Genomic DNA, 27,268 nt, shown 5'->3' on the forward strand with positions numbered 1-27,268 from the left:
TCAAATTAGAGTTTCCGCTCGCTGGGGAGGCTGAGAAACAGGAAAACAGAGGGTGGAGAGAAAGAGAGAATGAGAGGAGGCTAACAGCTCTCAGTTTACACAAGGTTTCTTAGCTTGTCGCTGCGTTCTCCTCAGCACACACACACACTCTGCTGGTGTGAAGAGACAAGAGATAGCACTCAACAATTACAAGGTGAGATTACAGCGAGGGTGTGCGGTGAGGCCTTTTGAAAAAGTGTGGCTGTAAAGTATCCGTGGCTCTCGGAGCTGCCGAGGTAATGACATTCCTGTGATAGCCGAGCGAGGTGCAGGAGATGGGCGCCCGGGTCCTATCAATCAGCAGAGGAACCCCCCCAACCCTACGGCACAATGACAACAGTGTTCTACATGAGCACCCCGCGTCCCTTCAACTGTAACCCATGAGTGGCAGAAGGGTGGAGGAGTTTTTTTCAGAAAGCTCACCCTGAGGGGAGCAGAAAAGAAAACAGACCACATCTTGAGATACTCCTAGAAAAAAAAAAAAAGAATCTTCCAGGGAGATAATCCATCGAGTCGCAGCCCACTTATTCGGACAACTTCGAGTAAAAAATGAAGCAGGATAACTGCATGTATGAATGTGTGTGTGTGTGTGTGTGTGTGTGTGTGTGTGTGTGTGTGTGTATTTGTGTGTGTGTGTGTTTGAAAGAAAGACAGAGAAGGATTGCTGTGGCAATTACAGGCTTCAGCTCAGCTTTTCAAACGCATATCCACCCAGTCTGCAGCCACACACACACACACACACACACACAGAGCCTCAAAAGACTGAAGACACCGTCTCTACTTTCTCAACATGTTAGCACAAATAAATCCTCTTTCTCTAATTGTGACACTCTTTCAGAAAACAAACAGAGGAATAAAGTGAAAATCAAAAGAGAAGATGACAAAAGAAAGCTACTTCACGATCAGAGAAAGGGAAAAAAGTGGCCCCACTTTCTGAAAATAACAAAACAACTTCTCCAAAGAGTAGAAAGAGTTTGAGAACTCACGAAAGAAATGTTTGAATAGGTTAGCCATGTCCATTCTCTCTGTCTCCCGGCCCCTCGCCTTCTTCCCACTGCAGCTGTGGAGTTATTCCATGTGAACACCCAGAAGAGCTGGGGCGGATAGCGGAGCAGGGCGGCCCACTCAGAGAACCATGTGGTCAAGGTTCAGCCAATGGGAGCGCGGGACAGAGAGGGCCTCTGGAAGGCAGAGTGCAGAGGCCTCATGGAAAGGGGAAGAGGGAGGGAGGGAGGTGGAAGGAGGGAAGGAGGAGGAGGGTGGGTAGTGGTGGTGAAGTTCAGACCCGGAGGACGACGAGAGATGAAAGAGGAGAGATAGAAGGAAAGTGAAGCAGCTTTTTTTTGTTTACATCCAGCTGTGGATTTGTGTTTTTGAAAAAGTAGGGGGTTAAATAAATGAAGTCAGCAGGGATCTATGAGAACACTGTAACGCCTGAGTGAGTCAGAAAGAGCTCCAGGGTCACATGACTGCAGTTGTTTGTAGAGAGACACTCATAAGTGTGCAGCAAACACAGGAAACATGAATCCACACATACTTCTGAATGATGACACAACTCCACACCCAGCAACAGGCTTGTTTCAGAGAGACTTCATCGCACAAAACATATGAAAGTGTGTTCAACTGACTGTAACTGCTCTCCCACAGAATAACCACCCACGCTCTGACAGTTAAACCATCCTGAATCTGCTCATACGCTTTAAAGAAGTACAAATGAAGGTGACGTATTTACAAGCCGACTCTTATTGTATTAGCATTTTACGAGGCTAGTTTTTAGCCTTACCTCATGTTTTACATTACAGTGTGTGTTTTATGAGACCTGAGACTGTGTGTGCGTGTGTGCATGTGTGTATGTGTATGTGTGGTTTCTGCAGCTGTTCACCTGAGGATATTTGATCAACAGAGGTAGTGACAGGTGGGAAGTTGTTGGGAGGTTCTGTAGATGTTGTACATGAAAACACAAAACCCCCACTGAGCCTCACACACACGTGCATAAATACAACACATAACAAAGGTTTTCTATGCTTTAAGACACAAGGTGTGAGGACGATATGTTAAGCGTTTGTTGGTTACAGAGACACTTTTGGCCAGAATCTGGATTATTTTTTTCTAAGAAGAGGACTCAATTTCCCATGAGCACTATCACCCACTGTTGAAAGGACATGACTCTTGCAAAGGCGTGCATTTGTATTCGCTACAAATGAATCTTCCTCTAACACAGCTTTTTTTTTTAGATCAAAACAACTTTTCGTACAACGCAAAGTGGTGATGTAATGTTTTTATCTATAGTTACATAGCGGGATTGTTTGAAACATGACAACAAGCAAACTTTTTTAGCTCAGTTTTTAGTGTAGTTTGATGAACAGAAGGTGAGCAGACTATGTAATGTTACAGCCTGGCACTCTAAGGCATGTCAACCAGTACCAGGGGATACTGAAAAATAGCTTTTAGAAACTAGAAAAGCACTCAGAGAGCCAAGACCTCCACCAAGCATATTGTGATTGTCACGCAACATGGTGTTAGTTGCAAGTTTGTACGATAATTTGTTACCTGATAGTGTTGAAAATTATGATGGTCCAGTACATATTTCATATTCTAGATCTTAGTATCCAGAATATTTCCAGGATCTGGATCGTACTTTTACATCTGCCAGAAATTATTGTGACCTTGTCTTGTTTTGTTTTGCAAAGCAATCTGACCATTTACTGTGGAGTTATTTACACATATCGTAAAAATGGCCTTATCTCACAAAGATAAAGAATCCTCTAAAAAAAGATCCTGGATCCAGACAGAGATCCGGATCGCCTCCAAAATGTAATCACTTCTTCCTCATCCCATTTTAAAGATTTCCTGAAAGTTTCATCAAGATCCGTTGGTTACTTTTGTTGTTCACAAACAAACAAATAGACAACTCTTCCAAAAACATAACCTCCTTGTCAGAGGTAACAGCAGATCTTAGCACTGATAATCACAGTTCAAATTGTAGATTATCAACAGGCAAATATGGAAACGTGAGACTATTTTAGGTCACTGATAAGCTCCTCACAGGGCCTTTCAGAAGTCTTGTTGGTTGAAGTCAATGTTCATAGAGACATGGATGAACACGCATGGATCATATTCCATCGGGGCATTTCAGCACACAACACTCCTCTGGTGTCACAACAGACATGAAAAGGAAAACACTGCACGGCTCACAGGAAGCCACAGTTCTCATGTCCGACAGATAACTTTCCTTCTGACACTGCAGTGTGCGATAAAGCCAGAGTTTGATGACACACTTCTGGTTAGGAGCACCCACAGAGAACAGCCCCCTCATCTTGCTGTGCTCAGTACAGACATAAGAGCTCCTGGGGGTGCTGGGCTTCCTCTCACAGTCCAAACTTCAGATCACTGCAGCTCGACACCACCACAACAAAGATGGTGGAGGAGATAATGCTCCCCGTGTTGGCGGTCTCATTAGTGTGGTTAGACGTGTTGTTATTGTCTGAAGAGCTTTATAACAGAGTGCTGGCTTAAGAAGCTGGGAGAAAAGCTGCTGTACTGTAAGCAGTAATGTGTTATCTTCACAGCCAGAACAACCCTGAGCCCTTCTAAAACAATGCCATTAGCACACAGGCTTGTTTGGTGTGCTTTTAAGTCTCTGTAACAAATGTTGTTGTACAACACAAACCTTTGACCTAATCTAATGAGATCTGTGCCAAACAAACATGGCCATAGCACACTAACAAACATGGTTATCCGGTAATGCTCTTAGCCGGGACAATGATGCCCTGCAGAGCAGAACAACTCGAGAGATTAGAGTTTTAAAGCATCAGAAACTGAAGAGAAAACAACATGATATGAACGATCATAAAGTAGAAACAGAGTTACTGCGTCTGTGTTCCAGACGGGATGCCAGCGGTCAGAGCGGAGATCCCAAATTATCATGAGCGTCTGTCATCAGGAAGAATTAAGCAAAGAAAAATGGTAACCTTGGCTTATGAACAGAGTTACATTTGGCTCGGAGAATGAGGCCCTTGGCAAAGAGCAGTGCCCAGAAATATAACTACTGTGTTGTCAGAGGAGACAACACCTGAGCAGTTCAGATCCTGATGGGTGGAGGAGGGCAGGCGGACACGCATGGTTCAATCGCTCATACACAAACAGAAAGAAGCGATGCCAGTACTTAATCTCCAAAGAGTAACAGGAATTAAAGAAATATGAAACCGCTTTCGCAGTGAAATAAAAGCACTTTGCATCACACAACATGCTATGCAATCAGATACTAAGTGTGCAGTGAAAAGCAGGAAGCTTTCAGCATTTTGGCCAATCATACGCTACATTAAACACGATGTGTGCTCAGACAGATTGAGGTACTTTTGGTCCAAAAAACTACCCAATGCTAGAATCAGCTGTGTGGTTCAAAAAGCAGGAACGTTAAACCAATGTTTGCTCTGAAAATACCTCCACAGCTAGAATCCAAACCACATAAATCCTAAAGTCATACCTAGAGTGTCTTTGAGATTCTTGACAATCGAAGCTTTCCTCGCGCTGTTTTTCCTTTCTACGTAGTTAGACGGCACGAAGCCCGTTTTGTTTGTGGCGTTCCGAACCCTCCACCAGGACTTGGAGTCGTCCAGGAGCCAGAGGCGCTCGTTCTTCTTGATGTCCAGCTCCTGGTCCTGCTGGGCCATGTAGTCGAACTTGGCGATGACAATCACCTCTTCCGTCATCTTGAAGCGGGTTCACTAATGAGGAGAGGAAAGAAGAGAATATGAAGTTTAGAACGGCTGGAAGAATATAAATTATGGAAAATCCCTCTGCTGATCTAAATAATCTGGTTCAGTGTCAATTTAAGCTGAGCAGTGATGTAGACACGGGTTTCTGCTAGGTCAAAAGCATTGGGATTAAAAGGCAGGTACAGTGAGGAATCATCTGTGTATAAATTCACATTATGGCTGCAGATGAACCAGGGGTTACATGTAACAGAAAAAGAGGAGTAGTCCGAGGATTGACCCCTGGGGAACCCCAAAGGTCAACTTTGCACGACATCAAAGTGGATCTGGACACTGGAAAAATGTAAAACATAGAAAAAATTTCTGCAAATCTCAGTTATTTGTGTCAGTGTCGGTCTATGTCAAGCAGTTTTAGCAGTAATGAAGCTAACATGAGTTTCTACTTGGAATTTCAACAACAAAGAAAGACATGGTCTTAGATCTAAGAAATTGTTAAACTCATTGAATTAAATAGGAGGGTACATTTGGGTATAATCTGCATACAAATGGAAAGTCACATTATGGTTTGTTAGAGGTAACATGTTAAAGAGGGGTAGGGAAGTGGTATGAGGACCAAGCCCAGGGGGACCCCTCAGGTCAACTTAGCATGAGATCAAAGCAGGCAGAAAACTCAACACAGTGAGTGACTGTTAGACATATTCCAGTTATTTTGTTGCAGCAAATCCACTTTTAGACGTTTAAGTCTTGCTCTATGTGACTATATGTCTACAGAGATCATGTTTATGACCCTGCACTGCATGTTTATATCCAGTATCTTTAACACGCCTTTCTTGCTGACTTTCCAGGAGTGTGAGATGCTTGATTCTGATTGGTCAAAGTCCCTTATTGTTATTAATTTCAGTTCCTTCATCAGATGACAAGAGTTCAAAGCTTCTGCTTGTTGACACCATAGATAGAGGTAAACTTTTTAGCTTATGTTATTATCAAAGTGACATCGATGTTAGTTTTGGTTACCATGGCAAAATGTCACAGCTAAAAAGCAGACATTTTCATATGTGACCCTGTCCCGCAACCCAAGTGATAACAGCAGCAGAGCAGGTAAGTACAATTTTAGTTAACGCTTGAGACTGAGCGTTAGCAAAGAAACTTAAACCATGAGCGGTGGTGATCATAGCAGCAGCTTTTCAATCAATATGAATCTTTTAATCAATGTTTCCTTCACTTCACATTGCTGTTGTGTCACACCCTGTTGGGCTTATCTACTAACCATATGTTGTGTTTATCGTTAACATTTCCTAAATTCAATCACAGAAAACACTTGAAATCTGCGTTGCTACTGTTCACCATTGAGAATGATGAAGATGGCATGATTCAGATTTCTTCTGCGGAAATCAAAAACAGACAGGGCACCCCCCTCTGCAAGTTGGTAAGCAGAAGTTGTGAGCAATTCTGGCCTTTTTTTGCCACTTCTGCATCACGGATGAGTCAGTTATTTCATTTTGAATACGCTTAGAGGACTCAGTTTCCCTTCAAAAAGCCTGTTTCTGCATGAAGATAACTTTTTCCTCCTATCTTTGTCTTCCCAGCCTGCATCTGCATTTCATCCTCAACACAGTGATGAGGTGCTGCGAGACGCACAAGAAAAGATAAATTTAGAACTGCGTTTGGGAATAAATAGATCTATCTACCTGTGCTGCATCAAAGCTGAGAACTTCAAGGGTTCTGGTGTGTCTCAGTAGACCTGGGAAGAGCAGAGACAAGAGGAGAGGATTACGAATAAACTCATGCGAAGATTTCTGAACCCTACTCTGAAACTTGTATTTGCCTTTCATTTCAAATGTCATGAAAGCAGACTGTGTGGTACAAAACTAACTGTCCAAACCTACCTCAGCTGGGCAAGAGTTTTGAAGGGATGCCAGCTTCTGTTTCCAAAGTTTAGTCTAGTTAAACATAATTTCCCCTGAAACCAATTGTGCTCTTAACATAACAGAATTCTCTTCAGTTTCCAGCAACTAAAGCTGCCAGAGAGTACAGAGGCAATCTCTTAAGTGGCTACATTCTTACAAACTTTACAAAAGAGATGATTTCCTCAGGAGCAGTCCAGTGATTGTCTATTGTACTAAGTATCAAACCCAAACCTGGGAGGCAGGACGATGGCAAAGATTAGCGTACAGGAGGGTGAAGAAGACAGGGACTGAGAGAGGATCTCTCACTCTGCGCTAATGATGCTGGATATTGCTTTAAATTTAGCACAGGCCTATAAATATTCCTGCATGCGCTGCGTATGCAAATGCTCTAATTATGTGATCTGCATTATAAGTGTGGCCCCATTGTCTGCAGAATTGCTTATCACAAGAACTTTCAAACACCCCCCTTCTGGTTGTTTTAAAAGTATGATCTGAGAGATCAGTGATCGAGCAAACAATGAGCACATTCACAACAACGGGTCTTATGACTGGTGTGGCGTTCAGCACAACTTAGCTTAATACCACCAGCGCACAGGAGGAGCGAGGCAGGACTTAGCCGCTCTGATGTCATGGGAGTAGATGAAGTTTCACCTCCCTGACCGTCTTCGGGGGCCAGACAGTGACCTCATTGATCGAGGGCTTCTTGGTTTTTATTTGAAGCAGTCGAGTTTAAGTTTCAGCTGCAGCTGGCCTTGAGATAGAGGCCCCCGAACCTGATCTTAGGCAAACATTCAGAGCTGAGCTGACTTTCAGTATGATTAACCAAGAGGAGTAAAACAAACAGCAAATAAGCATCGGCTAAGACCCGAGAGGAAAAGTAAAGCTGGTGAAGAAACGCTGAATCATATCATGTAAAAGATAAAAAAGAAGGCGACACCTCTGGGTGATTTTCCTCTCACTGAGTGTTGTTGACTTTGTTTACCAGGACAATTAGGGTGTACACTGTGGTTTTATCTCATGGCATGTTACTGCCTGCTTCTTTTCCATGTCCAATTTAATTAATGAACACTGGGAGACATGTTAGGGAGCGGCACACAAAAACAAAGAGCTGATTTACTCTCCTCGAGTGCTGCCTCTTTCACCAAGACAAAGGCAACAATCTCTCCACTCCCTGGGCTGGGCTGGATAACAGTCTGCCAAAGAGGCTGACGAGAGTATATATGTGCTGCCTCTCCGTTTACAACATCTTTTCCCCTCCCTCACTTCATTCTCTTTCCATCACTGCATAATAGAATCTTCAATGTAGGACTCTTTCAGCTGTGTCCCATTTTTGGGCAGCATGCTGCATCCCAGTCTGACTCCTGTAAAGAGCCACCACCCCCTAAGGCTGGCTGAGCATTAAGTGCACATTAACACCGAGCGTGACTTATGACGGTGCAGATGTGAGGGAGGATCACAAAAAAGGAAAAAAAGTTTGGGTGACAGATGCTCGGAGCTAATCGGGCCACAGCTCCAGACTGAGGCGAGGCCACGAGTCGCTGCGGAGCACTAAGCGAGAGGTCAGACGGGTCAAACTGCTCAAATGATGCGGAGCTCTGTTCACTCTGCTGTCTGTCGGGAGAAATACAGGTACCAAATCATCCGCTGACCCCATCCACAGGGGGCCTTTAAATATAAAGGCAGAAACTCTCAGTCATAACAATGCATGACTGCTATAAAAACCACCAACATGTGAAATATTACAAACTACAAAAGAACTCAGAGAGCGCAAAGCAGCTACATGTAGGCCTGTCACGATAACAAATTTTGCTAGGCAATAATTTTCCAAAATATTATTGCCGATAAACGATATTATTGTCAATAGTATTTTGATTTTTTTTCCATTTTTTTCATTGATGTAATAATGATAAATGGGATAATAAAGTGAGTACACCATATCAAAAGCAAGAAACTTTAATTTCTTAAGAGTATTTAACTGTAATTAAAAGGTCAGGATTTTTTAAATAAAACAAATTTAACAAAAAATATAATAAATTTAACAAACAAGAAAGAGAAAAAAAACCCAATGAAAATGAAATGGACTCTCTTTTAGAAAAAAAAATACATGTCAATGAAAATAATTAATACTAATCAAAAACAATAAAACATAAATCCTGTCTCTAAAGAAAATACAAAACTCAAAAAAAAAGGCAACAACAATAAAAACTATAGCCTAAATAAAAGGGAGCTTATACAGTTCCTGAATTGTTTGTAACATGTCCTTTTTCCCAGTCAATCCGTACTGTCTGTCAAACATTTTTAACTTTTCCGGCTTTCAACCGTATTGAAGGGCTGCATTTCTTTGGCAATGTAGCTGTCTTTGAGCGCCCACCATTTGGCGCTCTTATTTCTATTTTCTTTGCAGACCAAAAGCCTCAGTAAGAGTGGATTGTCAAAGAACAAGGCTCCGCTGCACCTCCCTCTTCTTCTTCGTCGCCACTGTTTTCAAATGCGACATATCAGCTCGTTGGTGTTCATGAGCTCACACTTTGTTCATTCTGATAAAAAACAAAATATTCCCACACTGGGACTGTGGCAGGCGGCTTAAGAACCGTATCTTTCGTGCCATCACTCATATTAGCGTGTTTCCTCCTTACCCCTCAGGGCGCTCGCTTCAGCTCTCTCTGTGTGTACGTGCGAGCAGCCCCGTCGTCACCCTAAAGATCGCATTTTTGACAGATGCTCACTCCGCTATAAATCCGCTAAATCCGCTATAGAACCTATGCACCCCGATGTTAGGAAAGATAGACGTAGTGAGCCATCTTCTCATTCAGCCTCTTTGGTTGAAAGAGAGGGGGAAAACAAACATGCATGCACATGTCAGTTTATCGAGGCTGGCAAACTTACCCAGGACGTTTTTATTTATCATTCGGTTAATTGATTTACTGATTATCGTGACAGGCTTAGCTACATGACTTCTAGGTAGGTATGCTGGTTACATATAGTCTTGTCTAAATGAATTTTAAACTATCTGCAGATGTCCACCAAAACACAAGGAGGCAGTGTGGGCTATGACTGTGATCACTTTTTCTGGTTGTGCTTGCTTTTTTTGTGATTTTGTGCAAACTATATCACGCTGTTGATGAAACATGTTGCTGTATTTCAAACAACTATTACGTGGAAGAATAGAGAATAGATGGCGGATGAGATTCCAGAAATTCAATAGGCACGTGGGAAATCTAAGCTATCTGGAGCCAGTGAAGGGAAGCCAAAACAGTAATGTGGTCTCTCATTTTTTTAGTTCAGGCTGCTGCATTTTAGACTAGTTCTACTTTGTGCAAACTCTGTTGGTTAAGACAGGAACAAAGAGTTGCTGTGGCTCAAAAGAGGAGAGATTGAAGCATGTGTGATGTGTTTTAGGTTTTGTTTTGTTTTCTGGATAAACCTCATTTTGGATACTTTCCCCAGATTGACATACTGGTTCAGACTGAAGTTCTTGTCAAAGAAGACGCCAGCTAACATGCTACACTGACGTGTTCAAGGTGCAGCAAATATGTTTTCCAGCATTAAGGTCAGTTTCAGTAAAAATTGCCACATATTTAATAATTACTTACAAAAATAATAATAAAAAAAAATCTCCTTCCAGTGGGGATTTGTCCTTTGGTCATGGATAACATGATGTCATGATCCACTCTGTGTCATATGACCAGTGTAATGACTAACTGCCCCTATACATGAAGCAAGTCCAGCTCTATAAATAACTCAAATACCAGAAAAAAAAAAGAAAAAAAAACAGGATCTGTGAGCACAAGCTCTGGCTGTCAACAGCAGTGTGCTGACCACATAGATTGCAGACAGGTGGTCAAGTTGTTGGCTGGTGGTAACTGTCGGGGATTCCCCACAAACTGGGACAACTCCTTCAGAGCAGGTCAAAGCTGCAGAGGGTGTTTCATGATCAGTTATATCATCTTGATGGTAGCTTACTTTGATGTGAACCCATAGCACAGCTAATCAGCATACTCCAATATTAACCGGTGCTAATTACCGTAATATCCAGAATATAGGTCACATGGTTTTATGTAGTTTGTGTGTGGAGCTTTCACCATGCTGAGTGAGTTTACAATCCTTCTCATTACTGGTACAGCAGTTGATGTCAGGCAACGGTATTTTTGACAGCTGTGCTGTACTGTGTGGCAGTCATGTTCAAAATACATGTAGTCTCGATAAACTACTATAAAAATATAGAAAATGCACCACTCATTTTATACTGATGGATATGCTTACCACAAGTGGCCTATTTTATGTCTGAAAACAAGACATGAAAAGTGCATCTTGCAACTCATTTATGGCACGTTGCAGCAGACAGAAACCGTCGAATATGGTTCTTTTTCTCACATCGTTTAGTGTTGAGTGTGACCTATAATGACAGGTAGATCTGCCCGCATGTTGATACAGCTGATCCTACCCTTCTAAATCATTCTTATTCTCTCCTGTTAGAAGGACATTGTTGCTGCATAAAGTTCTTGGAGTAGTCTGGATATACTGAGTAAGTCCTTCACAAAAAGTAAATTTATCAATGTCTGAGTCAAGGTGAAATGTCCCACCGGCTGCCCTGCATTTGCTTACTGAGGTACAGGTGCCTTGGTCATTGTGACACAGAGAACCTCAGGGTTTGGTAAGCAGTAGTTTAGTGGCTGAGGAAGGTTTCTAATTAGCAAGCACACTCCTTTTCGATGCTACTAGCTCAGGCTCAACCCAGGTTACGAGCATCATTTATCTACAGGCTAGCATGTAGCGGTGCGCCTGCTACTAGCAAACATTGGCTGATGTTTTCCACTTTAATACCCTAACTGACAGGTTGGAACTAAAGCCAAAAGCCCACATGTATTCCTGCCATTCAGGTCATCGATTTGGAAATAATAATTGTGGAAATTGTTCATTTTGTACTATTTTAAATACTGCACTAGAAACTTAATGAACTTACTAAAACTAATTAGAAATGCTGAGGAAAGAGGAAAGTAAGCATGTATTGCATGTCATTTTCAATTTTCCAGGAGTTATTCCAACTTGTTTAACTGAAATCAGAACAAAGCAACCAGATAAAAACATTCATTCCACATGAATCAACCCACATGTGTTTGAATTCATAATTTTAAGCTTTTCTTTTACTTTTTTATTTGCTTATTACTTCCGCCTAGGGGGTTATGTTTTTAGGAGAGTTTGCCTGTGAACAACATCACTCAAAAAAATTGTAGCGGACAGTCTGTTGAAAGGGAGTATAACATTAAAGTAAGACTAAAGTGTTGCGTGACAATCACAGTATGCTTGGTGGAGGTCTGTGCTCTCTGAGAGCTTTTCTAGTTCCTAAACATTTTCTAAAGCAGATTCATTTCCACCTGCAAAAACAGTTTCACAGAAATTAAACCCACAAATTCACCCACAGAGTGCCAGGTTGAACTTTATTTGCAGTCATAACACCGTGTGAAAGAGCATGAGTGCAAATGTAAAGCAGATACACGGCAACTAAATACCAAGCTGATAAAGCAGATCCACTTATCTGCTGTGACTCTAGGCCAGTGACGGGTCAACCAGTGGTCCTATCAGTCCTCCACTTATGTCCTCAAGAGTGGCAACACTGCTCACAACTGTTTCCCATCAGCAGGAGATAAAACACCCCAAACCTGGCTCTGCTGTCTCTACATAAAGGACAGGCACTGATTTTCAGCTCTCATCTTCCAACGTATTTTAAAATAAGGGGACTTAAAGGAGGAACCGCAAACCACAACTACTGCACATTGGTGGTGGAGTGGAGATGCAGAGCAAGCTTGCGAGTTAGGTTGAAACAACAGTGACACAAGTTCACCACTTCCTGCAGACAACAGCTGCTGCCACAAGCCGGCGTTTCTCTACAGGAAAACAAATACACAAGTGGCGGTGTAGTGAAAGCAGAAAAGGTTCCTGTAGTCATGACTGGATACTGAATACAAGTTGTAGAAAAGTAATTATGGATACTTGCAGCCCAGAAGGAGCAAATAGTGCCCTGCTGCTCGACAGGATTGCTGAGGCACTGAGACAGCAACAGCATGAGCTCACAGAGGCAGACAGAGTAACCTAATCCCTGTGACAGCCTGCTAAAATCACAGCCTCTGCTGCCTTCTGGAATGTGCTCTGTATGCTCACTGCTCACTCAGCCCCTCTGGCACTGCTGCACTTCCTCCAACATAACACCAAAACTCACATTTTGGCAAACAAGGCCGAGGGGGGAGGAAGGGGGGGTCTGCTTTCACAGGAAACGGACAGTTGCAGGATTGATGGAAACATGCTAGTGTAGTCGCTTTTTTCCCCCTTTCCACATTAAACTGCAAAACCCGTGAGACTGCAACTCTCATCCCAGCTGTCCTAGATTCTCTCAAAACAAAACAAAACAGCAGCATCGCAGCAAAGGGTCATGGGAGACTTGGCAGGCCAGCTGTGAGACAGGAAGTGCGGACGCAAGGGTGACCGGATGATGGGAAAGTGATGCAATCTGACAGAGAGCAGGCTTGACCTCTTGATGGAGTGCAGATAACTTATCTCTGCTCTGCATTGATGCAAGTAATGGGCCTCAGTCAGGAGAAGGCAGGGTGTGTTCTCTTCAGCCTGATGCTCTTCATTCAAACAGCACATTAAAACTTTATTAAGAGCAGAGGGGCCTTTGGTGTTTGGGGGCTTAGCATAGAGGCTCATGAGTGTGTGAAAGCAGTTGGTTATTCACCCCTCGGGATCACCCTCAGCAGTTGGGAATGGCCTAAAATAGACAGGGGCTCATGTCCTTTGAGAACTGCCAGAGATTTACTCTCATAGCAACGACAAACACCAAAAGTTTGAGCGCTCTTTAAGGCCAACTTCACATCAAAAGGCCCACTCTGTGCTCTGAACAGATCTATGAGAAGCGTAAACAACTGTCACGGTGTGAGATATGTTTTAAAGCCTTGAAATGAAGACTCCCATGCAAAAAAAAAAAACTTGGTCACAGACTGATCTAATTTAATCTACAGCATTAATTTATGAGAATTAAAGAGATCATCAAATTTCTCGACACAATGATTGCTGAAGGAATTTTCACTTCCTTATTTTAACTTCCCACTTCCGTGTGGCTGTTTTATAAAGCATATTGTGAAACTGCATGTTGTCTGTCTTACACACATGAGGCTGACTGTGTGTATCAACACATTATAAAGTGATTTTTTTTTTATTTCATATTCTGTTTGATTGCAAATTAAATACCTGGAATGTGCTTAATTCATTAGTTGGCAGGCTTAAGCTTTAATGAATTCTTAAATATTAGGTGTAAAAAAAAAATTGGAGCATAATTTTGTCAACCGTGTAATGGACAAAAGTTGGGACAATTTTTTCCAACATAAATCCATATTATTTTGGATTTAGGATTATTAAACATTACTATGCAAGACTACTCTTCCTAGAAATGTTCCTCAACGTTCATATCATAGTTTAGCCAAAATTTAAAAGACACAAAATCACATGTAACACAGTTGACAACATGTTACACGGTTGACAGGTAACACAATTGACATTTTCTCAATTTTTTGCCTCTTGTCATAACTGCAGACTTTAAACATGTCACCACCTGACCTCCATCACCTCATATTTCTGTGCATTTTCTTCACAGTTTTTTTTCTACATTTATAGTAGCACCAGAAATATTGGTAACACAGTTGACAAACAACCAAAGCGCCCCATGTACAGACAATCATTTTGATGAAATATTGATGAGGAGGAGTTAAAATATGCAACATTTTTTTCATGGTTCCCATCAAAATGGGTGTGACTTTAATTGATTTCAGTCATGTGACTTTGAAGCAAATCATTGCTGATTTATAGACCGTTTTTCAAAGGGTAACACAGTTGATGCTGATTTCTCAGACACACACAGAGTGAATTATTTTACCCATATAATTTATTAAAATCGTTTTTAAAACACATTTATAATATTTGGGTGATTCCTTTAAACAAATAATACTGAAATTAATATTCAATACCATGTATTTTGGTGTTAATTTTGAAGAGCAAACTTGTCATTTGAGAAATCAGACAGAAAAGCACAAAAAAGCATAAAAACTGAAACTGAAAATGAAATATCACCCAAATGACCCACTGTAAAATTGGTCATTGCTTGAAATTAACATATAGTAAAATTTATAAGCATATCCCACACCTAAAGAATCACTCTATAGTTTAGTTGACCTAACTTCTGTGATACAATAATTAGAGCTTCACTGATATAATACTGGTACTGGAAACAAACACAAAAAGCTATATTTAGACCAATCCATAGGGCAGATGTGTAAAGCTCATGAATTGAACTAAAGTCAGAACAGCCTGAGGATGCTGAATCATCGTTCTCGGTCCCATCTTCATATTAAAGGATACAGACTGCAGAATTAACACTGGCATCAACTGAATCAGTTCCTGTATCAGTTGATGCCAAAACCAAGGCACTGGTACCAGGACTTCAAAGACTGGATCCTTGCCAAACTCTGATATTTTACTCTCAAATTTTCCTGGCTTTCACTGTGTCACTACACCAGGACCTCATTAAGGTAGAATTTACAAAACAAAACAAAAAAACCTACCTACACAAACAAGAAACCAAAAGCAGCACGATAGAAGGAAAGCATCAGGATTATTTTGGAGCCAAGTGGCAACTTTCTGTCTAAACATATGAAATTGATATGGAGTGCTAAAAACTGCAGTTCTTTGAGAGTCCACTAGGAGCTAGCCGCAGAAACACTGGAAACCACATAAACACCAATTCAAAGAAGCTGATTTTTGCAGCATGAATAAACCTGTTTATGACCTGGTTTGAAAAGTGCCTGGGTCTGAAAAGCCTCTCCTCCATTGGCACGAAATGTGTGTAGGAGAATCTTTTTACAACTTGTTATTTACAATTTTTTTAAACTAAAAGTTTTGTCCATGCTCAACTTGACTTACTTAGGCTTTGCCTCTTGCTACTTTTCCAAACTGGAACAAAGCTAAGTTAAGTTTTGCCTTTCCAATACAACCCCTATTGAAAAAAGCTTCAAAACTCAGTATCAGACTAAGTGCACAGTATTCTGTTTTTAATGTCAAACTCTTCTCCTTTATCCAGGCTCGGGACCAGTAAAAGCAACCCAAAAGAGACAGGAATAAGCACATGCAGCAGTCACTGTTTCTGGCTGCAGCTTTGAGGGACTCCTGCCAGCCAGAGGCACTTGTCTGGATGAGTGTTTTGGACAGTGGAGGGACTTAGCACCCGCTACTTCTCAACAAGCAGCGGGTGCTAGAGATCAATATATGCTTCTACAGTCAGTCTCCAAACTCTACTAAAGGTTGCTAGATTTGTCACTGGTTGTTTTTTTTTGGAAAAAGTTTACTAGAGGGGTCTGAAAAGTTGCTAAATAGCGATAAAATTGGCTACACTGTCCTGAATACCTCAACTGTGTGCAACGTTACTGCCAGTCATCGGTGCGTTATCGAATCTTGGTGACATGAGTAACCCTTTGGGTACCAAAACTTAGCACCGAAAGACAGTGCATATTTTGATTCTCTGCACTATGGTAGCATATTTTTTAGTGCCATACAAGGACCGTAGTTTAGTTCCCAGCCTTAATAACAGGTATTCATAATGTATCAGTATCAATATTGGACCAGGTATCTGACGATGTTGGTCACTTTTTTTTTAACATATCGGCATTGGCCGATGTTGGTAATTTTTTTTTAACATGTCGGCACTGGCTGATGTGTAAAAGTGGGCCAGTATTTACTCATTAGCTGCCAGCCATTTTCAGAGCATCATGAACTATCTTTCAAGACCCCAAAAATATTGTTTTCTATGGCTACGTAACACCAAAACTAAGAGTGGACCCTCTTCTTTAATGTCCCTCGTCCTGTTTATGATCCAAAAAACAGACAAAATATACTTTTTTAAATGCATTCATTTCGGTGCTCCATTCTTTGATCCTCTCTGGGGTCGTCTTTTCCCATGATCATCTGTGTCACGATTGTTCTTTTCCTTTGTTTTCAATATTGATATCAGTAGATATCAGTTATTGACCATATCAGCAATATTTGCATCGGATATTGGTATCGGACAAAAGTTTCCTATGGGTGCATCCCTACCTAATATCATATAGCATGCTGCTTGGAAATTTCCACCCCTTCCACACAGCATTAAACATCTGATTAAAATCCAAGTGCAGCACCATGCCTTTGCCTGTGAACTCTCAAAAGTTTGCACAGTTATCTTTCAGCTCCTTGTTTTGTGCAGTGGTGAAACCAGCTAAGCATGAAAAAGGATGACATGAACATGAGACAAAGTGATTTTCTAGCTGCTTGAACAAAAAGATAAAAAGCCCAGAAATGACTGATCAAAACACATCATGCCACATGCCTTCACAAAGTCCACAGTGTCGCAAAAGAGGCTAAATTTAGACGTGCATTTGAGGAATTAAATTGAGCATAAGCCAGACTCGTATCATCTTATTACTGCCTTTAACCATTTTCACTAAATGACTTCACCAAAGTTGACAAGTGGCCTCTGCAGCAGCCGCTTGCCTGCAAACACTCCCGTCTTCTGTGTAAGCAAATACACACCAGAACATAATACCTCTTTGGAAGAACGGATCAATTTCCTCAGCCCCCACCTAAATGAGAAGAGCCTACACATCCGCCTCCACGCCCTGCCTGTTGCTGGATTTGTCGGTTGTTGTTCTGGGTGGCCCTTTTTTTTTTTTTTTTTGCTTGCAGGTCTGACTGTGGCCACATCCAAGCAATCTGGGATCAAGAAAGCAGCAAAATGAGCTTTCAGGTTACCTCACAGTCTCTCGAGAGCCCAGGGGGATTTCCTAATGACTAATCCAAGTTTACAAAGCAGGAGGACTCTTACCATCAAGACTACTGTAAATTAAATCTGTTTGTGGTTTGGTTGTGTGTGCAGGCGGGCTATCATAGCATTAAGGAGTCAATAAAAGAGACGATTTGAATAAAATCTAAATCAGGCCGTGCAGTGTAATGGAGCTGTAAACCTTGTAACTGCAGCCTTCTGGAAAAAATTATTGTTGCAGTCAAAATAGCAGATCATTTGTAAACCGCAAGATAACTCCAGACTGCCTGTGTCAGGGAGGTGAAATGGATACAGCAGCTTCCTCTTGGTTTCTGTACATCCTGGCAAATATGAGCCTCAGGGTGCTGTCACAATAGGACCAAACAAGCCACTTGGGACCTCAGGGAGAGCCACGTGTTGGGACTTGTGTGTGAGCTTTTTGGGAGCAGGAGGCATTCCAGGTTGCACGGTGATGCCACGAAAATCAGTAAGATATATGATAGGAGGGGAAGCAGAAAGAGAGAAGCCTCATCTCTGCTCTGCCTGGGTGAGAAAAAGCATCAGTTCGATCTTCACACTGACGGGAGTTTGTTTGATTACACTGCGAGTCGCCAATCAAGACGCTTCCAGACAACAAGATAAAACTTAGATGTATGGATTGGAGCCCACACCAAGTCAAAATATTTTTAGTAAAGATTCATCAGTTCTCACAAAATAACAACAGACTTTGTGGATGTTGAGCCAGAATTTCTCCCAGAGTTAGTTTACTTCCACAATTCTAACCCTAGACTTCTGAGGGATTGGATTTCATCCCATTTGAAGCTGGCAATAGCATTGGATAAATGGTCTGAATAATCTCAAACTTCCCGTTGGCTTTCTGTCATGTCCAACAGCGAAGCCTGTTTTTGCTGTTCCTAACAGTTTGTTGGTCAAATTGCCAGCGTGCTGTCAAAAGATGTGCATCAAAATGCAACGCAAGTGAGCGTGAGTTAATCATCTGGAAAACACTTCACATGTTGGGACTAAAACGTTGTCCAGACACAGGGAGTGTAGTTTCCCTTTGAGAATTGAAAAAAGGAACAGGGCTTTCATTTTTGGTCAGAGCAGTTCAAGAAATGGTTTCTTGGTGAAAATGACCGAAACTGTCACTAGACATTCATTCCAGCTGAGCAAAACATTTGGGGACATTAGAAAGAAGAATTACCCAAGAATAGTTCCTTCGACCTGATGTGCTAAGATTTCTTAAACAGTTCTGCTTTTTACACTGCAGTCAATAAAAACATCACACAAGTTAAGCAAAAATTGGTGATCCGAGTTTTTAGTTATTGGATTGGGGCCTCTGTCCATTGACAGCAATAGTGGACATAGGCCCTAATCTATCAAACCTAACCAACAGCAGTAAGAGGCCTTTTTAAAAGACAATAAAGTAAATCAGTTCAGAAACAAATTAAAATATTTGAGAATTTTAAGAATTTGGGAATTTTCACTGCTCACCATTCATTCAGTTATTTGTTGTTGCTTCATTCAGCTTAATAAGTTAAACATTTGAAACACTGCAACACTTGTCAGTGTCATTTCTCCATAACCAATCAGACAGAATCAATGGGAATACTGTCAGAGGCCCAGATAAAGTAGAAACTAACTGCATTGCTTTTTTTTTTTTGCAGGTACAGATATTTCAGTCACTTACTTTAAGGTTTTCTCCGAATTTCATTAAATAAAAGCAAACAGGAAGCATTCATTCCATGACAAAAATAGACTCAAAGAGTCAAACGAGTAGTATTTTTGATCAACTCACTTAAAAAAAAAATAGTGTTTATAAGTATGCATAGATGATTTTTTTTAAGGATGGGCCTTTTTCATTACACTGGAGATGGTCCTCTTTTCCGATTATGAATGTTTGAATGGGAACTGACAAAGGATTGAAAGTAATCTGATTTGCTTTGATTTGTCCAACATTTTTTGAGCTAGATCTGATTAAAACACATTTTCAAAAAGGAATCATGCAAGTTATGCAAAAGTTAACAATCAAAATGCAAATTAAATGGATCGTGTCTATTAGGGCCCATGTCCACCAATAGCATTTAGTAGACATAGGCCCTGAACTACCTAACCTAACTAACAGTAAGTAGTCTTGGCTACATTTTTTTTTTTATTCAGTGAGTGGCTGCACAAGTTGCAGTAGTTGATGGTTGTATGTAAAATTATGCATTTTCAGACGTTGTGATGGTTAAGTCTTAGCACGCACTGAGGAAGTTTCTTGTCCCCAAAAGCCACCATTGCATCACCGACAAAAAGGGTGAGAAAGAGAGAGTTTCAACTAAAATCTAATTGCTAAATATAACCATCTTTCTTCACTCTACCTCAAAAGGTGGCAGGTATTGGACATTTAAAGGATATCTGCTGCCGTCAGTCACAAGTACACACATCCTCATTTTTATAGTGCCAAACCTAACAAAAGAAAGCCCCAAACCATTATGACCCAACCAAGAAAAACACCACTGAAACTTAACACATCTTTCTGCTGTATGAGGAAGTTAAATAACTCACTGTAAATGAGAAATGATAGCAAATATTTCAACCACAAACTGCTTCCATGGTAAGATTTTACAGAAGTGGGAGGAGATGTCATCACACCTTTGTCTGAGCAGTGCTTTATGACTTTCCTTTTGCATGAGATTTACTTTTGTTTTCACATCTACATAGAAACAGCGATGAGGTAAAAGTAAATATGAAGTAGTCATTCTTCCCCTTTTTTTCTCCTCGTCTTTTTGTTTCAAGGAAAAGAATAAATTCCCGTTTCAGTAAGTGATCTGAGTTTTCATAGAGAAAATATTTTTGTTATTGACTCTTCAAACATTCAAGCATGCATGAGTAGTTGAGGGGAAACGTCGAACTGAAAAAAACAGAGACTATGAAATAAATTGAGGAACTTAAGATAAGAGAATGTAATAACTGAAATGGGAGTGATCATAACTGTTGCAAAAATCACCTTTTCAGTTTCTGAGAACTTCAACAGAAACCTAAAATCAGCTTGTTCCTGTGATTATATTTTTGAACAGGGGCGTTTTCAGCTACATTAGCTTTTTGGCTATCAAGGGGATGCACAGTTGGTATTTTCCCCTCAGGCTGTGGCGACAGATTTGGCTGCTTGAGGCCACTGGTAGCAAACATACAGACAGGAAGGCAAAGGCAAGGGCAGGATGTTAAACCAAGAGGGCTTATCCCTGCATATACATAAGCCTTAAGTGTGATGTTATTACAAAAAGAGCAAAAGGGGTTATCTGAGTCAACAGAATCTATAAATAGGGCAGAAATAAGGCCACATCACCATAATATTAAAATGCAAAGCTAGTAGTAGAGAAAAAGATCAGCGTTGTGCATAACCTGGTAACCATTTTCTGTAGGGCTTTCCAGATGCGGTTTTTGGTTTTTAATCTCTGCTGATACAGAGTCCTGATTGGATACTGGAGTTTGCCAAGATCGTTCCTAATGCGTTTCCAAGCGGGCTTTCTGATTTAGTTTAGTTTATTTATTCTTTTTAAATCCTCAGTTTTAGTTTAACTTTAATTAGTCTCAGTATTGGTTCAAGTCTATTTTGTAATGGGGGCAGTTGTTAGGGGCGAGATTTAAAAATGTCAGGAAAAGCGGTTTTGTCATTTAAACTCAAACTAGGCCTGTAACGATAACAAATTTTGCTAGACGATAATTTTCCAAAATGTTATTGCCGGTAAACGATATTATTGTCAATATTATTTTATTTTTTTTTCCATTTTTTCATTGATGTAATTATGATAAAGGGGATAATAAAGTGAGTACATCATATCAAAAGCAAGAAACTTTAATTTCTTAAGAGTATTTAACTGTAATTAAAAGGTCAGGATCTTTTAAATAAAACAAATTTAACAAAAAATATAATGAATTCAACAAACAAGAAAGAGAAAAAAAACAATGAAAATGAAATGGACTGATGAAATGGAAAAAAATACATGTTAATGAAAATAATTAATACTAATCAAAAACAATAAAACATAGACCCTGTGTCTAAAGAAAATACGAAACTCAAAAAAAAGACAACAACAATAAAAACTATAGCCTAAATAAAAGGGAGTTTATACAGTTCCTGAATTGTTTGTAACATGTCCTTTTTCCCAGTCAATCTGTACTGTCTGTCAAACATTTTTAACTTTTCTGGCTTTCAACCGTATTGAAGGGCTGCATTTCTTTGGCAATGTAGCTGTCTTTGAGCGCCCACCATTTGGCGCTTTTATTTCTATTTACTTTGCAGACCAAAAGCCTCAGGAAGAGCGGATTGTCAAAGAACAAGGCTCCGCTGCACCTCCCCTTCTTCTTCTTCGTCACCACTGTTTTCAAACAAATGCGACATATCAGCTCGTTGGTGTTCATGAGCTCACACTTTGTTCATTCTGATAAAAAACAAAATATTCCCACACTGGGACTGTGGCAGGCGGCTTAAGAACCGTATCTTTGGTGCCATCACTCATATTAGCGTGTGTTTCCTCCTTACCCCTCAGGATGCTCGCTTCATCTCTCTCAGTGTGTACGCACGAGCAGCCCTGTCTTAACCCCAAAGATCGCATTTTTGACAGATGCTCACTCTGCTATAAATCCACTAAATCCGCTATAAAACCTATGCACCCTGATGTTAGGAACGATAGGCGTAGCGAGCCGTCTTCTCATTCAGCCTCTTTGGTCGAAAGAGAGGAGGAAAACGAACATGCATGCATGTGTCGGTTTATCGAGGCTGGCAAACTTACCTAGGACGTTTTTATTTATCGTTCAGTTAATCGATTTATTGATTATCGTGACAGGCCTAACTCAAACCATCATAACTTTTGTAAAATATACTACCTGAGGATAGATGAACAACAATAAAATGTGTCGCTCAGTGTTATTCTGTCACTTGGCAGTATATAAAGTGAGTTTATGTGATAGATAGACTAACAAAGACTACAAATATTTTTTTTCTATTATTTTAGTTTTTTTTAGTTTTGTAATCTTAAAATACAGATTAAGTTATTTAAAGTTTTTTTTTCTAAAGCCTTGTTTTCATCTTTATTTTTTCAGCTCAAAAAAAAAATTTCCCTCTCATTTTTTATTTTACTTTCTGTTAACTAAGGATCAGGAGATCCCTGGTTCTCCATAGGTTTTCCAGAGGCCATTTGCTTGTCATTCAAATTGCCTTCTTCTCCAAAGAGAATAAATCCACAGGTCTCTTTTGCCCACCCCCCTGCAAACTGTGGCTCTTCTTCCACCAAGAGCACACCAAATGTCTCCCCCTTCCTCTCACCTCCTTCAAACCTTAATGAGAGACTGTGAAGAGGTCTGTCAGTGTCACAATAATTACAGAAGCTGCTCTATTCAGCAGCTGCAAAAGGCCCCCCACCCTTAGGCACATATGCATTACCATCCTACCAATCATCTACATCCAGCCAGCGGTGTATCTCCAAATTTAAATCAGCGAGATAAAATCCCCCAGCCATATTAATGCGCTGTTTGTTCCATGGCGCTGTTGAGCAAGTTTGGTAACAAACATAAGCCAGAAGAGCTTGCCAACAATTACAAAACCTTATCGCCTGTTGTGCTGCTGAAGCATGACATTTAGTCTGGCTCTGCTTGTGTGAGGTAGAAACAGTGTTAGGAGATAATCAGAGTGAGTAATTTCACACTAGAAGAAAATAAATGGAAAATGTATCGAGTAAGTGAAACCATTTATTACTATTACTGGAGTCCCTGGGTAGTCAGAACTGCAGAGGTTTTCCTGCTGTTGTGCAGGTGTAAGTTTCTGTCATTGAACCAAGTCATTACAACTTGTATGATCCTTCTTAAGAGTGTGGAGGACAGAATTCTATAGGCTTCATCATCTTCCTTAGGACTGGCTCTCAATGCCAACAACACTAAGGTGATATACTTCTCTTGGTCAGACAGAAATGACTGTCAGAGATTTACCTCTGCAACCGAGCTGACTTGCAAATACCTAGATTTTCTCCAGGATCAGATCCAGAGCCTAACCAAATCCTGAGGATTAAGTTGGGTTTCTTTTACAGAATCAACTCTTTTTAAAATCTGCACTACAAAAAAAAAAAAAAACTCACAACCTTTTCTCTGTACCCGAGTTTAGTGATATTGTTTGGATGCACACCACCCCTGCCTCACTAAAATGCTGGACTAGTGTACCATGCTGTATTGCGTTTTGTCTCTGGTTTAGGATTTCATACACACCACTGTGTATGAAAAAGTAGGTTGGTTTCCTTACATCTGTATCTTTTTCAATAAGGCCGTACTAAATAACCTGCTGTCCTATTTACGCTCTTTACCGACTCCTAAGGTTGTTGTTGGCTGTAACCTTTGGACAAAGTGCTTTCCATGGTTTTACTTAGTGAATACCTACTGGTACCAAGTCCAAGTCCGTCTTCATTTTAACAATAATGAATAGTAAAATAAATTTTTCAATCTTATTCCTTCAAACTTAATAGAGCTGGATTTGCAGTTAAAATTTATACAATAAAATGCGCTAAAATCCAAGGCTGGTTGATTCACGATGGACTACAAACATAAGTAGTAAACATTAACATGACCATCACATGTTCTATTTCTCCCTTCTTGCATTGAAATTTAATTTTACCACTAAGCAGATTACAGTTTCAACAGACCTTTTTTTAAATTTATTTTTTTACTCATCAAGTTTAAAAGGTTGGGAAAACACAAACTGCTGGGTTATGCTTCAGAGCTGTGTTCAGAGCCAATTCTGCTCAGTGAATTGTCCTCATTCATCCTAAGTCTGAGCTAACAGGTCACATAAAACTGGATAATTTTGTTAATTTGGATCATTTCAAAACAAAGGTTAAAGATCAACTGAGGATTTTTTGCACATGTTTCACTTCTTGGTTGGTATAATGTTTACTTGTCATTGTCTACACTGTGTGCAACTTTTTGTTCAGCTTTCTTGACCAGGACTCCCTTGTAAAGGAGATTTTGCATCTCAGGGGGAATATCCCTAACAAAATTAAGGTTATTAAACTAAAAAAAAAAAAAAAAAAATCCTCCCATTCCTACATAAAAAACCTTCTCTGTTGTGCAAAGATTAATTAAATAACAATAATGCCATTTGCTGCATTCAAAATCAAAGCCAATTGCCTGTTTGAAACAGGGAGTCATGATTTGATGTCAAGGAATGCTTCCATCGTCACTATAAGCAGGCCGGATCAAGCAACTTGATAATGTGCCAATATACCACAAATGATAGAAAACGACAAATTATACAGCAAAATCTGGAGTCTAGTGGTGCTGCTTCCACTGTAGAGGGTTCATGACAACCGTTAAGGCCATTTTCCTCCCAGGAATTTACGTGTTAACCTGGTGCAATGCACGAAATTAAGTGTAACCCCGTTTACTGGATGAGTTGCAGTTTTATTTGTGGTTTTATCAAATAACTTGAGTGTGACACGCTGTCACGGTATCCAACTTGGCTAGCTTGACTCATGAAATTCAGAAAAAGCTCTCAATATCCACGAATACATCAGTTAGAGTATAAGCAACCGTTAGCCAGCTGGTAATAGACTGTTGGCCATGTTGGCACGGCGACAGACTGGTTTTTGTCTGGGTTAACAGTTAGCTGTTAGCCGACGAGACTTGTAATGTTCGTTGAATTGAAGGGTAGCATCAGCTAGCCTGTAGCTCTCGTGAGAAAGCGTTAGTATGTCTCCGAAAGCTTCACCCACAGAGGAGCTCAGATTCATACCCTGCTCAGCCGCAACACGTCTTACCCGATATGTGATGGCCACCTCTTCTCTTCTCCTTTGGGGGGATATTCAACGTGAAAGAATCGAAGTGGGGGCTCACTGATGATATCCACACTCCTGAGCAAGCAGGGAGTTAATTTCCACTCCAAAACGCTAGCCTAGCTGATGAGACGCTGTGCCCCGTTGGAATAGCATTTCTGTATCAAAGCATGTCATTGCTCAGCAGCACTGCTAGGCTAGGCTAGCAGTTGAGGCTGCAGGTCCCGCCTACTCATGTGGCTGATTGGTTGGAGGAGAGTATGCTGTTTTGTGATTGGATAAGGGCGTTGCCAGTAAATCACACTGCAGCTGCTGATGTTTTGAGTTCCCATGAGCATCCATCATGATTTTCGAAGTGAAAGGCCATTAAAGGCCCTGTGAGGACTTCATAGTGCATCTTGAAATAGTCTCACTTTTATTATTTGTCTCTTCATACTCCACACTTTGAAATTAGGTTATCAGCTCTCAAATGTGTTATTTCTAAATGCCATTTCCCAGTATCCGTGGATGACCCGACCAATCCATTTAGTCCTGCAAAGTTAAGCAGTGAGATCTGTTTTGGATTTATTTTGTAGCGATGACTCTGGGGCTGGACTGTCGAAAAGAAAAAGGACAGTGGAAATCTGAACGGGAGAGTGATAGAGAATGAACTAAAACCCAGGTTAAGCTGTTTGTGATTTAATCTGTATTCCAACCCACATGCAGCAGTAATACTGCAGTGGTCTGTTCAGACTAAATGGAGAGTGAGGTTTGCTGAGATTGGAGTTGATCGACAAGCACATGCTATGTTGCATTATGTAACAACAATTAAACACATTACTTTGTCGCTTTAAAAGCTGTAAAAAGTTGTTATGGACAAAGAAAAGTAGCATTAAAAGGAGATCGAGCCTTCATAGTAAATGCATGTTAAAGTCGCGTCTTTACAACAGTGGGTGAAGGTTCTGATGGGAAACCGAGTCTTTATCCTGGGAAAAAAAAGTTGGATGAAAGGCTTTCAAAACAGGAAATGGGAGTCATTTAAATCTGAATGTAGGCTTGTGAAATCAAAATAGTAATTTCTTACAACTTTATTTTAAAACCAATCACTTGAAATGAAAATGGGAACAGTTATGTTTAAAATATAAGAGGAACTAGCTAACACTGATAATGAATTGCAACTTATTTTCTCCTTCATAAGCCCAAATGTGACAATCTTATACTACTTTTTCCCACTCACTCATCATGGTGGATGGAGCCTATTGTGTACATTTGACTTACACATCAATTGCCCTAAGGGTATACAGGTTGATTTGCTTAAATAGCTAAAAAAAAAAAAAATGCATTGTTACTTTGAGCCTTTCATAAAAGTGCTCAGTCATCTGTATAGCAAACACACATAGACACACATTGAATAACTCACCATCAAATTCCATTCAGGCCCCTCCTGGGAAATTATGGTACTTCTAATAAACATGTCTGCGGTGAACAGAGTTGCAGAGTAATTTGGAAGGTTGTGCAGCGCGCTGCAGGATGCAGTCTGTTTCCTGCTCAAACAGATGGGCCTCCCCTGCATGTATTCTGCTTTCTGCACCCAAAACCTCTTTTGAAAACAAGACTGTAATACTACGCAGACAAAATGCATTATTTAACACATACATACAACTGGAACTTATCTCAGTATATTCACTTAGACTGAAAGTAATCTTGAGCTACTGATGCTGAATCAAAGAAATACATGATTGACAGAATGTGCTTTCAAAGTAAAAGAAAATTTTCGATTATAAGTTAATGATGGCTGTAGTTAGCTCTTGGTGTAAATGAATGGTTTGTTGCCACACATTATGATGACATCTAAAATTAACATGCACTTGTATTTTGGTTGTGGTTTCACACTAAAATGTTTTATTTTCTGTTTCAATAAAGTATACTTTACATTCAACAAAGTGTTGTGATGTTAATAACATTTTATCAGGTGATAAAGTGAGT

General features: G+C 40.3%; 1 protein-coding gene across 3 annotated transcripts in view; it reads right to left on the minus strand.

The window, feature by feature from the left end:
* The window catches only part of nck1b (NCK adaptor protein 1b), a 44,915-nt gene extending 19,410 nt beyond the window's left edge, over nucleotides 1–25,505 (minus strand). Inside the window, exons 1-3 of one of the 3 annotated variants that reach the window (XM_074693406.1) lie at nucleotides 25,289–25,505; nucleotides 6,443–6,495; nucleotides 4,526–4,766 (exon numbers count right to left, since the gene is read on the minus strand). In XM_074693406.1, coding sequence (XP_074549507.1) covers nucleotides 4,526–4,751 — 226 coding nt within the window. In that variant the 5' untranslated portion in view covers nucleotides 4,752–4,766; nucleotides 6,443–6,495; nucleotides 25,289–25,505. Of the gene's footprint in view, nucleotides 1–1,025; nucleotides 1,233–4,525; nucleotides 4,767–6,442; nucleotides 6,496–25,288 lie in introns of those variants that run through there. The other 2 variants (XM_074693405.1, XM_074693407.1) reach the window with 2 other exon arrangements.
* Nucleotides 25,506–27,268: the final 1,763 nt, after the last annotated feature.

The sequence above is a fragment of the Halichoeres trimaculatus genome, unplaced genomic scaffold (genome assembly GCF_033239565.1).
Source record: "Halichoeres trimaculatus isolate MK-OKI-2021-1 unplaced genomic scaffold, fHalTri1.1 fHalTri1_scaffold_18, whole genome shotgun sequence".
NCBI classification, from domain to species: domain Eukaryota; kingdom Metazoa; phylum Chordata; class Actinopteri; order Labriformes; family Labridae; genus Halichoeres; species Halichoeres trimaculatus.